Raw genomic sequence first — 12,365 nt, forward strand, 5'->3', positions numbered from 1 at the left:
TGGCAGCTCATTTGAGAATAACAGGATTCTGAGTGTTTCCGTATCCAAATGACTGGCTCCTCACTATCCCCTCCATGCATCTCCTTCAACAATTCAGGGACTGGTTGCTCCAGATGTGTTACTCACTGGCAGCAACAATCAATTACTCCAAGTCAAATTAGGCACCAGTACAGAGCCTGGAGTATATATTGGCTCTTATCTGAACACAACACAGATTGCATCCTTACCAACTCATCCATAGACACGCATATGTCAGGTTCATCACATTCTTTCCCATCCGTCTCTTCCAGCTAGATTCATTCTTCAAGCTCTGGGATCTATGGCAGCAGCAGTAATACTTCTTCCCTTAGCATGATACTATGTGTGTGTTTTCAATGCACTCTAGCTGTTCAGTGGTCTATTCTTCATCAACCCCTATCCTTTCCAGTCAATCCTAAACAAATTTGCAAACACCGCAGCCCTTGGTGTATCCAGTTGGGCGACATTTATCTAGGTTGACCCTTTGTTCTACCATCCCCAATGGCCACAGTGACTACTGTTGCCTCCCAGTTGAGGTTGTGGGCATTATTTGGGAAGGACTGTCAAAGGCACATGTTCCCCCTCAAGAGACCGATTTGCATATCAAAGTCCTGGAGATGAGAGCAGTCCTATTAGTGTTGCAGGCATGTCAAGATGCTGTTCCTCTAGGGACTGTTGTGATTCATGCTGACAGCATGTCTATAGCTTGGTTCATCAACAAACAAGGGGGAACCCAGTCTTACCCTCTCTGCTGAGAGGCTATGAGAGTGGCAAAGGGCGATCTCCACCACCTGCTGCTTTCTAGTTGCAGCACACATTCCATGGAAGAACATTGTACTAGTGAACAAACATAAACCGGTCCATCTGATGCTTCATGAGTGGTCTCTCACTCAGTAGCGGAGGAATTTTTCCATTGTTGGAGTCAACCTTACTGCATCCTCTTTGTATCCCCTCACAACAACAAGTGCACCAAGTATTTTGCCATGATCCCCCCTTAGGGGAGTCACCAAGAGGAGGCTGTAGTCACATTTGACCATCCAGTCTCTTTTACGCATGTCCCCCACTTCCCTTGCTCCCTAAATTCCTACAAAAGCAATCCAGTTGAGCTCAGTCATCTAATTTCCCCCCTACTGGCCTCAACAGGTGTGGTTCCCCTTTTTTTGGTCTCATCTTTGCTGTCTTAATTGGATAGTGGACCCAGCTCTAGATCAAGGATGAGCCATCCCAATATCCCATGATTTAAAATTCCTCTCATTGAAAACATCCCTTTTAGTAGCTATCGCTTGTGCAAAAAGAATTTCTGAACTCCAGGCTATTTCATCAAAGACTCCCTTCATTGTTTTCCATAAAGACAGAATAACTTTACGAACAAAACCCTTCCTTTTTACCTGAGGTGGCCTCAAAATCTAACATTAACTAATCCATTCATTTACCTGTTTTCTTTCCAAAATTTTCAAACAAATGAGAATACATGCTACATAGGTTCATAGGTAGGTGCTAGGCTCTCTGCCCAAGGGCATTTATAAGCCTAGCCAGAGTGTGTTGGCTTTCAACGCCCCATTGATTAATTAACTGAGCCTCTGTCAAGCAGAGCCAATGAAGTGATCCCAGGGGTGTATTTTCTGTTACCCATCCACTCGTCGAGGCTTCTCTTGAAGAGTGTTAGTGAGGGGCTCTGCCTAATGTAGTTAGGAATTTGTTCCAAAGCATGGGGAGTCTCTGTGACAGGAATCTATCCCTCCAACATGTTCTATTTATTGTTGTGGCGAGGTTTAGCTCACTAGAGCGCGTGGCTCACAGTGACTTGGATTTCTTTAGGTGGAGCATGTCCATCAATTCTGAGTTGGACATGGTTTTGTAAGTCAGGCAGAGATCACCTCTGAGTAAGCGATATGTCACTGAGTACAGCCAGAGTTTTTCCAGTCGGGCTGCATAGGACATATGTTTGCGGTCAGTAATCCTCTTGGTGAGGTGCTTTTGTGGTCTTTCCAGCTGTTAAGTGTCTTGTGAAGTACATCCCAAACTGGGCATTGTACTCTATGATGGGTCTGATGAGTGACGAGTAGAGGGGCACTATAACCTCTTTATTTCTAGATGCGAACCATTTAGTAATTAGATGGGCCACATAGAAGGAATTCCTAACTACTTTGGCAATATGATTGTCAAAGGACAGATTACTATCTACCTGGGTCCCCAGATCTCTTATTACCTCTTCTGTATTAGGGGGGCTGCCGCCTATGTGGTAATTCGCGGGTGTTTTGTTTTTCCCAAACGGGATGACTATGCATTTTTTGGTATTTAGCTTGAGGCCATGACTTTGACACCAGGTGTTTGTCTCAGTAAGGCCTTTTTGAAGGATGTGTCAACCGGAGAGTCAGTTATGACTCCCAATTTGCAGTCATTGGCGAACTTGGTTAGCCATAGTCTTCCTGTGTTTACCTGTACTTCTGAGAAATATGTGCCAAAGAGTAGGGGTCCCACAACCGAGCCTTGCGGGACACCACTTGTGACTGGTTTAGAGTCTGACCTGGAGCCCGCTATTCTTACCGCGCGAGTTCTGTCTGTAAGCCAGTTGGCAACCCATCTTGTGACGTAGGAGTTTATGTTCAGGCTGGTGAGTTTTTCTGTAATACCCGAGTGAGGAATGGTGTTGAATGCCTTGGCGAGGTCAAGGTAGGCTGTGTGAACCACCTTTCCCTTGTCTATGGCCTTGGTGACTGTCTCGAAGAAGTCAACCAGGTTTAGTAGGCATGATCTGCCCTTAACAAAGCCGAACTGGGTTGGGTCAAATGTTTGGAGGTTCCCAATGTCTTTGTTAATGAGTTCCATGATGATGCGCTCCATAGCCTTGCAGACCAGGCTAGTCAGGCTTATGGGGCGATAGTTACCAGGGTCAGTTGTGGCCCCTCCTTTGTGGTGCCGAATAACCGTTACTGTGCACCATTCTATGGGCACGTACCCTGTGGAGAGGCTGAGGCTGAACAGCGTGTTTAGGTGAGGGATTAGTTTGTTCTGTAGTTAGTGCAAGACGCAGCCTGGGACACCATTTGGCCCCATTGATGCTGTGTTTTTGGCTTTTGAAAGGGCTGTTTTCATTTGTGCTTCTGTGATTTCCGGGACACTACACTTTTCTAGTATTGTTGTGGGCCCTTTTGAAGGTGAGAGGGAGGTGAAGTTTGCACTGAATCTACTGAATCTATCTGCCAGGATGTTGGCAATATCAAGTAGGTTCAGTGCTATTTTGCACTAAGTTGCCACTTAGATTCTTGACATAGCTAAAGAAGGCTTTGTGGTTATTTTTCGAATCCTTGGCTATTTTTCTTTCGAAGTTAGCCATGGATGATTTCATGAGGGACCTTAGTTTCTTACTGATACTGATCAAGGATGGCTTTCCTTCTTGGGATTTGCTTTTGTTCTGAACTAGTTTTCTCCTTTTGTTGTATAACCTGTTTATGGCAGGGGTCCATCAGACTGGTTTCCTTCTCCTAGGGGAGTGAGTCTTGTTTTTGCTAGGGATGGCATGATCCATGCATCCTTGTAGGTGCTCATAGAGTGCAATTGTAGAGGATTCTGCATCTTGGCCAGTGTTATCCTTTAGTGTGGAGGCTGTGAAACTTACTACCTCTGCCTTAAGTAAGGTGAAGTTTGCTTTAGAAATTTTTTTCACTGTGGTTTCCTTGGTTGGGAGTGGTGGTGGGGTGTGGACATCCAGGGTGATTAGTTTATGGTCTGATCTAACCAGTGACGGGTTGACCTCCGGTACAGAACACCTGTCGCCCATTTTGGTGATGACCAGGTTCAATATGTTGTGGCCTCTGGTATGGTAATTTACCAGCTGATCTAGGGCATTTGAGTTGATAAATTCCAGGAAGCGCTGAGCCTGGGAGTTTGTACTCAAGTAGTTTTCGCAGTTAATGGTAGGGTAATTAAAATCACCCAATATCAGGGTGTTCTGTAGGACCTTCATGTTTTCCAGTGTCTCCAGAAAGGCGTAGTGGTGGTCCTGGGTCATGGAGGGTGATCTGTAGCAGGCCACAATTTGCATTGCAGATTTTCCCGATGTTAGCTACACATGGATGATCTCAGAGGTATCATGCTGCGCCACTAACATCTTCAGCATGCATGCAGGGAATTACTGATCTATTTACACAAAACAAGTCAGATCAGCTATTTGTATCTTTTTTCTTCAAATCCACGGGGTTATACATTTTCTAAAGCTGCATTGGCTAAATGGATAACTGATTGCATTTCTTGGACCTGTTCTTAACAAGGTATTTCTTTACCAAGACCACTCGGCTAGATCCATGGCCACTTCATCTGTCTTTTGGTCAAGAATTTCTGTTGATGATATTTGTGCAGCAGCCAAATGGTCCAATGCTCATACCATTGTTACTCATTACAAATTGGATCTAATATCCAGAAGCAGAGCTGTCTTTGGCTCAGAGCTTCTCTGGAATATTCTTTCATGAGAGCCACCCAAGATTAACGTAGCTGGAGAGACTGTCCCATTCGTTGAGGGAGAATGAAAAGGACAACATCAGATTTAAGCTATATACTCATCATAACTATGCATCTGTGTTGTCCATTTTCATTCTTCCTCACCTTTCCTCCCATCTCTCCCCCTTCTTAAAATCTTCTGGAGTAACCTGTTGAACCAATTATTGGAACTTATAGTTCTGGATTTCAGCTCTATTCTTTGAGCTATCCCTTTCTTTATCTAATTTATGTTGATTTTATGGCAATACACTTGATCTGAGGTATTGTGGATGGACTAGGGCATTATGGGTAGAGGGAGGAGCTTGAGCGCTGGATCCAAATTCTAAAGTAACTGGCTGAATTGGATCTGTAAGGTATTCTTAAAGGAATAATGAAAATGGGCAACACAGATGCCTAGTTATGATGAGTACATAATTTTAAAATTTACTTACATGGCCAGCAACATTTTCTAACTTTTTCTGGGTAAATTAGCAGAAAGATTTTATCACCACCAAGATATTTTTTGACCTAAGTTGCTGCTGTCCTGAAAATGTTAACTTAGAATAAAAGCATTGCTGTTGGTGTTCCAGGTGTTTATTTTGTGTGTGTTGCTGGTTATTATTGCTTGTATTTATTTACATATTAACTAATAACACTGCACAATATTGTTGTGTTTTTCCTCCAACTCTTCTATTCTGAAAGTGGAATCAGATATTTTTCGTGGAATAGGATTGTGACATTTTCAGTGGCAATGCTTGTTAGACGGATGTAGTTCCCATTAAACAAATGCAGTTTCTCCTTGTATATGCCAAGGATCCTTTATTCCTTATACTTTGTATTTTCTGGAATGCCATATCTGCTGCTTTTGAGGACTGTTATATCCAGGCACATTCCTCTGATGGTGTCTTTACTCGTCATTAGCCTTCCTGGTCTGTGTAAGATAGGAAGCAGTTCTTGAACTCTTGAAACTTTTGCCTTATGTTTTGAACATTTAGTACTGGTGCTCCAAGACAGGCTGTATTAATTGAAATGTATTTTGTAGCTCTGTTTCTAGCAGTGTTAAATAAATATTCCCTATGGAAGTTTATATAAAATTAATTTTGCCTGATGGAGGGATGAATTGACATTACTACAGTTTTCTGCTCAGTTGCGTGGAGGCTCCTATGACTATGTTAATTGTACTTTGTCTTTAATGGAGATTTTAGCATTTTTGTAATTCAGTCATTCATTGGTTATGGGATAGCCTGTTTAACCCAGAATAGGGAAGCCAGATCCTGTCCTTAGATCCGGTGGACACAGGGCAGATGAATTTATCCTGGATAGGGTACCAGCCCATCGCAGATTGCATATGCACACTCATTCACTTATGACATGCATACTTTGGGGCAATTCAGCAGTACACGTACAGCACATTTTTTGTGATGTGGAGAGAAGTCAGAGCACTGGAAGAAAAAAAATATGAACACAGGAAGGATGAGGATACTCCTCCCAGAAGGCACCATAATATATGTATATGTATATGTATATATATGTATATATATATATATATATATATATATATATATATATATATATATACATATATCTATATAATGTGTATGTATATACACTCGTCTGTGTATTTTTAATTAATTTATTTTTTGTGGAACCAAAAGCGTCATTGAAAGAAAAAAAATGTCCTTTAGAAGTAAAATTCTGTTGTAGTATGGAAACAATGTTCTAATGCTTTTCCTTGTTTTTACAGCTACGTTCAGCATATGATAGTCTTCCAAGTTCAGCAGTTGTCTCCATGGCATGTTGTGCAACTGGTAGTACCAGAGGTTATGATGAACTAGTTCCTCATCAGGTATGGTTTGATTTTCTTATGCTTGAGTTGGAATGTGTCACTTTAAAAGTACCTTTATGTTGAGATTTTGATTGGCGGAAACACTTGGGTACGTGACTTAGGCAACAAGTAACATTTCACTGTTAAGAGCTGCACAAGGTGCTGGGATGCTATGTTATGTGATGTAAGCTTAACTTGTAGGAAGTTATGTTTTCCCCTTTGGAATACATTTGTTTTAATTTGTGCATAGAATACATTCTTGTTGAATTTGTGCACTATGCAATAGTCAGTGCAAGTCTGTTAGTCATGTACAGCAGAATCTTGCTTCAGAAAAGTTCTGCTGCATCCCACAAGAGTAGCTTGCTCTTCTGGTACTTAGGGTCATTGTTAAAGCACATCATTTCTCAACACAGATGCAGTCTGGCATTCAGATGCTGGTAATGCACTGAAGACTGTTTAGCAATTGTAAATTCTGCCCCTAACACTTTGCACCAGAAGCAGTTGCCCCCTTTGCCTCACCATAGCTACACCTCTGCTGCCTTAAGTGAAAAATGAATGTCATTTATCACTGGCCATCTTGTAAGGCAGTTCTTATTAAGGGATAATCATATGACTTTTAAGAATCTTATGTCCTTACAAGTATGTATTGGGGTGTAGAAAACTTGAATATGGGGACTTTGCTCTTTATTTTGTGTGCACTTTAAACCTGGTCACTAATATTTTCAATCAGGTTGGTAGATGCATAGTCCTGAATGCCTGTAGAGTGGGGGCACTGTGTAATAGGTCATTTTATGCCTTATGTTATGTTTTATGGCAGCAGTTAACTCTAATTCCTTTTGATAAAAAGGTTTCAGGAATTACATTTTTTCCTGGTTTTAATTGTTTTATAATGTATTTTGTGACTATGCTTGCTAACTTTTACTGAAACCTTGAAAGTTGTCATGTCTTCCATATATTGAGCTGACATCCAGTCCAGCATTATCTGTACTACCTGGCAGAGGATGCAGTGTGAAATACTGCATTAAGTTCTAGATTAAACTGCAACTGTAGTTGTAAGCAAGAGCAACTGCTGACCTACCTCACTGTCTGCAGAACTTGATTTATGTTGTCACTGGGCATAGTGCAGGATACTCATCTTGTTTCACCATTGCAGTAATAAACTTGGTATTGCCTGCCTTTGGAAGCCTGAGACTGGCCTAAATACCAAAGACTAGCTCACTTCCCCCAGGCCTAGCACATGCCTCCCATCTAATGTCAGGATTTTTGGGTATAAAGGTTGGTCAGCTGGCACCATCTTTTAGTTATTTTTTGCCATTGAAGTCCGAAGTACTAGCATTGATAAAGTTTTTCTGTGCCTTGTTTAATTTTTTTTTAAGATGTCATTTAAATCCAATGCTGCCAGCGTATGTAAAATATTTCCACCACTGAAACTTTCACACTTTGTTTGTTCTGCCTTGGTCCAGATAATGATGTGCTAATTTTAATTCCAGGACATCTGGGCATTGAGCCAAGTCACTTCAAAATAATTTAAAGCAGCACAGAGAGCATCTGTGATGTCCATCGGTCCCTTGTTTTAGCTCTCTTGTAAGTTTGGAGGAAAGATGTCCTAAAGAAAATGTTATGATAGAGCTGGATGATAGCATATCTGTTTTTGATAACCCTCCCAAGCACAAGATTTTCTAATGAGGAGGGGTGCTTTCACCTGGCAATGACTGAAATACTGCTGTGATGTCTGGCGAGACCCGTTAGGGTTCTTGCCTCTGGACAGAACACAGTTAGTCAGGGACTTAGTAGCCTGAGAGTGAATGCAGCAGAAGGTCCAGAGTTGCACCTGTGCCCACCTTTTGGGGTTGATGGTTGCCATTATACTAAGTCCTTCACTTGCCTGATATGTACAGATGTCGCATTGAATGGTAAAGATGCCACCATACGCAGAGACACCAAGAGCTCACAAGTTTTCTTTGGATGTCATATCCATATTTCAGACTCTGGAGTGTTAGGCTGTCCCCACTAACCTTCACATGGTTTCTCCTTTCCTGTAATCAAACCCTGTACTAATCTTGAAGGTCTGTTTCATTGAAAGGGTTAGTAGTTATTGGCTTCTCCATGGGTTATTGGAAGTGTTTCGCCCATGAAGGTCCTCTTTGGCCTTAAAGTTGTCAAGGGAATTATTCCTTATGTAGTCCCTTGTTACATTTGATCTGTTGGCCAGTCCATCATGTGTTATGCAAACAAGAAGGTCGCCATGAAGCCTTATCTCCATTACAGAAAAGTTATGTGCGTTTACCAATGGTCCACAGATAGTGTCATCATCCATTCAGCATTTCACATCCCTAGAAAAATAAATGTGCTACTAAACTCCTTGAGCCACACCTCCATTTGTCTCCCAGAGGTACAAAATTGGACACCCTGGCTCTGATCTTTCAGATGTGGGGCACTCCAGAAATATAATGCAGCATTCTTCTCTTCCATCCAGCTGTCCATGGGGCATATTTGTTCTAGATTCATTCTTTTACCTTGGCAAAAAGAATTCCTGTATATCTTGCCACCTTTTTTCCCTGTGTCTGCACATCTCGAAATACAATTGCAGGTTACCAAAATTAGTCATTGTCTCCCCCTTGTGGCTGAAAAGGACATGGTTTCAGGCTGCTAGATCTCTTCTGGTGCAGACCTTCCTAGTTTTAGCCAAAATGGTCCCCCATAGTTGAAGTGAGAACTGGATCCGTCTGAGGCCAGGCTCTTGCTCCTGACCATCAGATTCTCGTAATAGCCAGAAAGTACTGCTTCTTTCCAGTCAAGCTAATATTTTTTACACACCAGTATACCATGTGCTGTCACCATTGTGATTGTTCTTGGCAATAACGAAAACATCTGTAAAAATGTTTACTTCAGTTTTGCAAGACTGTGAGTAATCATGGAGGTACTAGAGTTGACATTTAACTCGTGTAGGTTTAATAAATGTCAGTGCTTTTGACAAAAGTCATGTATCCAAAGGCTTAGGTACATAGATATCACTGCTGCAGTGGTATTCAAAAAGCACATAAATTGTTTCCAGATATAAACCTGTGTGACTGATCAGGCTTCCAGAGATTTGGATGTGCTCCTGTAAGCTAGTTTCCTTCTCACATCACAGATGTTAGCCTAAAGATGGATCAAAGGAGAACAGTCTGCACTATCTTTATTTCCTTTTGCCGGAATCTGTGTACTGTTCATCAGTGTTGCAGGTGGAGTAATCTAGACATCCAGCACTTTTAGAAAAATAAGTTCCCATTCAGGAAATGTTTGTCTTTGCTAATTCTTTAATATATTGATTATTGCTGTTACTCTGATCTGCTGGTGGTTGTGGTAGAGTGTTTTGATCTGGTTCTTTCTGAGGCCTCCACCCAAAAAAAAAAAAAAGCTCTTCAACAAGTATATCTTTACTAGGCAAATTGCACTGAAGGGCATCAGCTTTCAGTACCTTTTTTGGTTTCTGTCTAGAAAACACCCATGTGGAAAGACTTTTTTCTTTAAAAAAAAGTTTGACCTTATTATTATCCATAGCAAGAAGAACTCATCACTCTAGGCCATAGGATGCTCACCTTGCTATACTATCTAGGCCTTTCCTAAGTGTAGGTCTTTAGACAAAGGAAAAGAGCCATAAAAACGGAGGGGACAGGAAATTATGACTCATGAATAGGCAAGCTGCAAGAAGCTTTAGTGATATTGTTTGACCCACCTAGCCCTGAGGACTTCCACAGAGGTATCAATTGGTAAGCCTTCACCCCTGAAATATAAAGCACAGCCATCTGTTGATTTTCTTTGAAGGCCAGCAGCAGGGCAGTCTGTTATGTCATGGACCAGCTTATTCTTGATCAGAGGCTTTCTAGGGACACAGTTTAAAATGCAGTTAAAGCCTTTTTGTTTGGTCTGTTACATCTGGCATTTGTACCTTTGGTTGATGTTAGTGCGGGCAGTGGTGGGTAATATTGGGGAGATTAGCTGCTACCTTTGTTGCTTCATTGCAATGTTACAACTTAATGCAATGAGTTATATGAAGATGTTTGCTGGAAAAAAAAAGATGTGTGAGGTCAGAAAAAGCGTATATTTGACGTGATAATAAAATGAAATGGGCAGTGGATAAGCTGGTATTACTCATAAGGAACCACTGTGCTTTTTTAAGGAACCCCCAACGTGTAATTGGCTTTTTAGACTGCTTTTATATGTGGTGGTCAGATTTTTAAGTATTGTCATTGATGACTCCCAGCAACTTTGTATTAGTTTTTTTTTTTTTTTTTTTTTTTTTTTACATTCTGTCTTTGACTCCCTGCAGTTGACTATTGACTTCCATCAGCTGTTGTCATTGTTCACCAGCTCTATAGGAGGGAGTTTTTCTTTTTGTTATTCCCTAACCTTCTCACCCCATGCACTACTAATTGCACATCTGGTGGTAGGCATGCAGTGAAGACATGTTTGTGCCATCCTGCCTGTTTGGTGACTTAGCCAGTGTCACCCACCTATGCCCCCTTAGGACCATGCCTCCCCACACTTCTCCAGCATCCACCAGGGATTGAGCATGGGGTTTACAAAAGTGTATACCCCCCCCCCGGATGGACATACCCATCCTTCCCTGCCAGTGCCTCATGTTCTGAGCCACTAATCAAACCTGGGTCACCTGGGCTGTAGTTAAGGGCTTTGTCCCTGTGCAAATTTGTACTGTTGAGTTCAGTAGGTATGATGCTTTTAGAATTAGGTTCTGAGAGTTATGGAACAGTGTTGCTTTTGTTTTGGTAGTACTGAGATGAAGACCAAAGGTGAAAGTCCGCCCAGGACATTATGTTGGTTAAATTAGTCAGTAGCTTGATGGGATGACCTTGGAAGTAGACAGGGCTGGGACTTTTATTTCTCAGGGTGTCAGTAGTGATATGTAGTGCCAATATATTCTGGGGTTATTATCATGCACATTCAACTTTTATGAAAGTAACTTTGTTAGGAAGAGGAGTTACTTTGAATTATTTCACAGCTCCTGTTTATAGTGACTTCCTTTCCTAGCTTTGACGTCTTTTGGTAGCCGAGACACAGTTCTTGCTTTGACTTTTTGCGATATTGTTTAAGACACTGATGAATGTGGTTTTGAAGTAGTTTACAGCCTCTTCAAAGGGAAAGCATATTAAAGTAAAAGGTGTTTACATGAGTTAAATCTTTTGAGGCATTGAAAGTAGTCCGGTTATTAACAGAAAGTGTCTGTATTAATTTAATATAAAAACCTTCACATAGTAGTTTCATTTCTTTGGAGAGCATGTTATGGATAAAAAAAATAAATAAAATAAAAAAATGATTTAATTTGAGTTGTTTCATGCTTGATTTTGCCTTTGGAATCTCTCACTGAACCATTCACATGATGGAGGAAGAGAGTGCCATTTTACTACCTGAAAGTACAGTTGTGTAAAATCTTACCATAACGGTCGATGTTCTTCTCTTCACTGTTGCAGTATTCTTTACATAAGGCATTCTCTGCCAAGGGTAGCCCAATGTCCAGTTAGTATACCAAAGCCTTAGGAATGACTTCATACATCGCACATATGCTCCTGCACAAGGTGTAGGGCATAAAGGTGACGTATGGACATAAAGACCTCAGAACTGAAAAACCCCAGGAAGAACAATCCCTCCTAGTTCTTATGAATAAGATGTTCATTCAGGAGAAAAAAAAAGAAAATAATTCTAGGCCAGGAAGCCAGAAGGAATAGGGCAGAATGAAAAGGGAGAAGGAGGGGGAAGCAAATACTGCAACAGTGAAGAAAATGACATCTACATTTTTTGCAAGATTTTACACAATTGTACTACGTCTTTCCGTATCATTATTGCAGTATTCATTATACTATGGCGAGTAAAAAAGCTCAAGAGGAAACTTAGGAGTTAGAAGGCACAGAAGAGCCCTCTAGAAACCAATGTAGAATAGCTGTGGCAAAGCCAACTCTTGCTCTGGAAACAGAATTCAGCTTGTAATACTTAGTGAAGGTATGGACAGAAGTCCAAGTAGCAGCCTCAGGGATGCAATTGGTGTCCA

The 12,365-nt window shown here is 41.2% G+C and overlaps 1 protein-coding gene across 4 annotated transcripts in view; it reads left to right on the plus strand.

The window, feature by feature from the left end:
* Positions 1-12,365, plus strand: part of AGL (amylo-alpha-1, 6-glucosidase, 4-alpha-glucanotransferase) — a 1,248,201-nt gene that overhangs the window by 622,846 nt on the left and 612,990 nt on the right. For all 4 annotated transcript variants that reach the window (XM_044085615.1, XM_044085617.1, XM_044085614.1 and 1 more), the window contains exon 15: positions 6,239-6,340. In XM_044085615.1, the coding sequence (XP_043941550.1) occupies positions 6,239-6,340 (102 nt within the window). The remainder of the gene's footprint in view (positions 1-6,238; positions 6,341-12,365) is intronic.

The sequence above is a fragment of the Protopterus annectens genome, chromosome 10.part0, assembly GCF_019279795.1.
Source record: "Protopterus annectens isolate FY-2018-M chromosome 10.part0, PAN1.0, whole genome shotgun sequence".
In the NCBI taxonomy this organism is placed as follows: Eukaryota; Metazoa; Chordata; order Ceratodontiformes; family Protopteridae; genus Protopterus; species Protopterus annectens.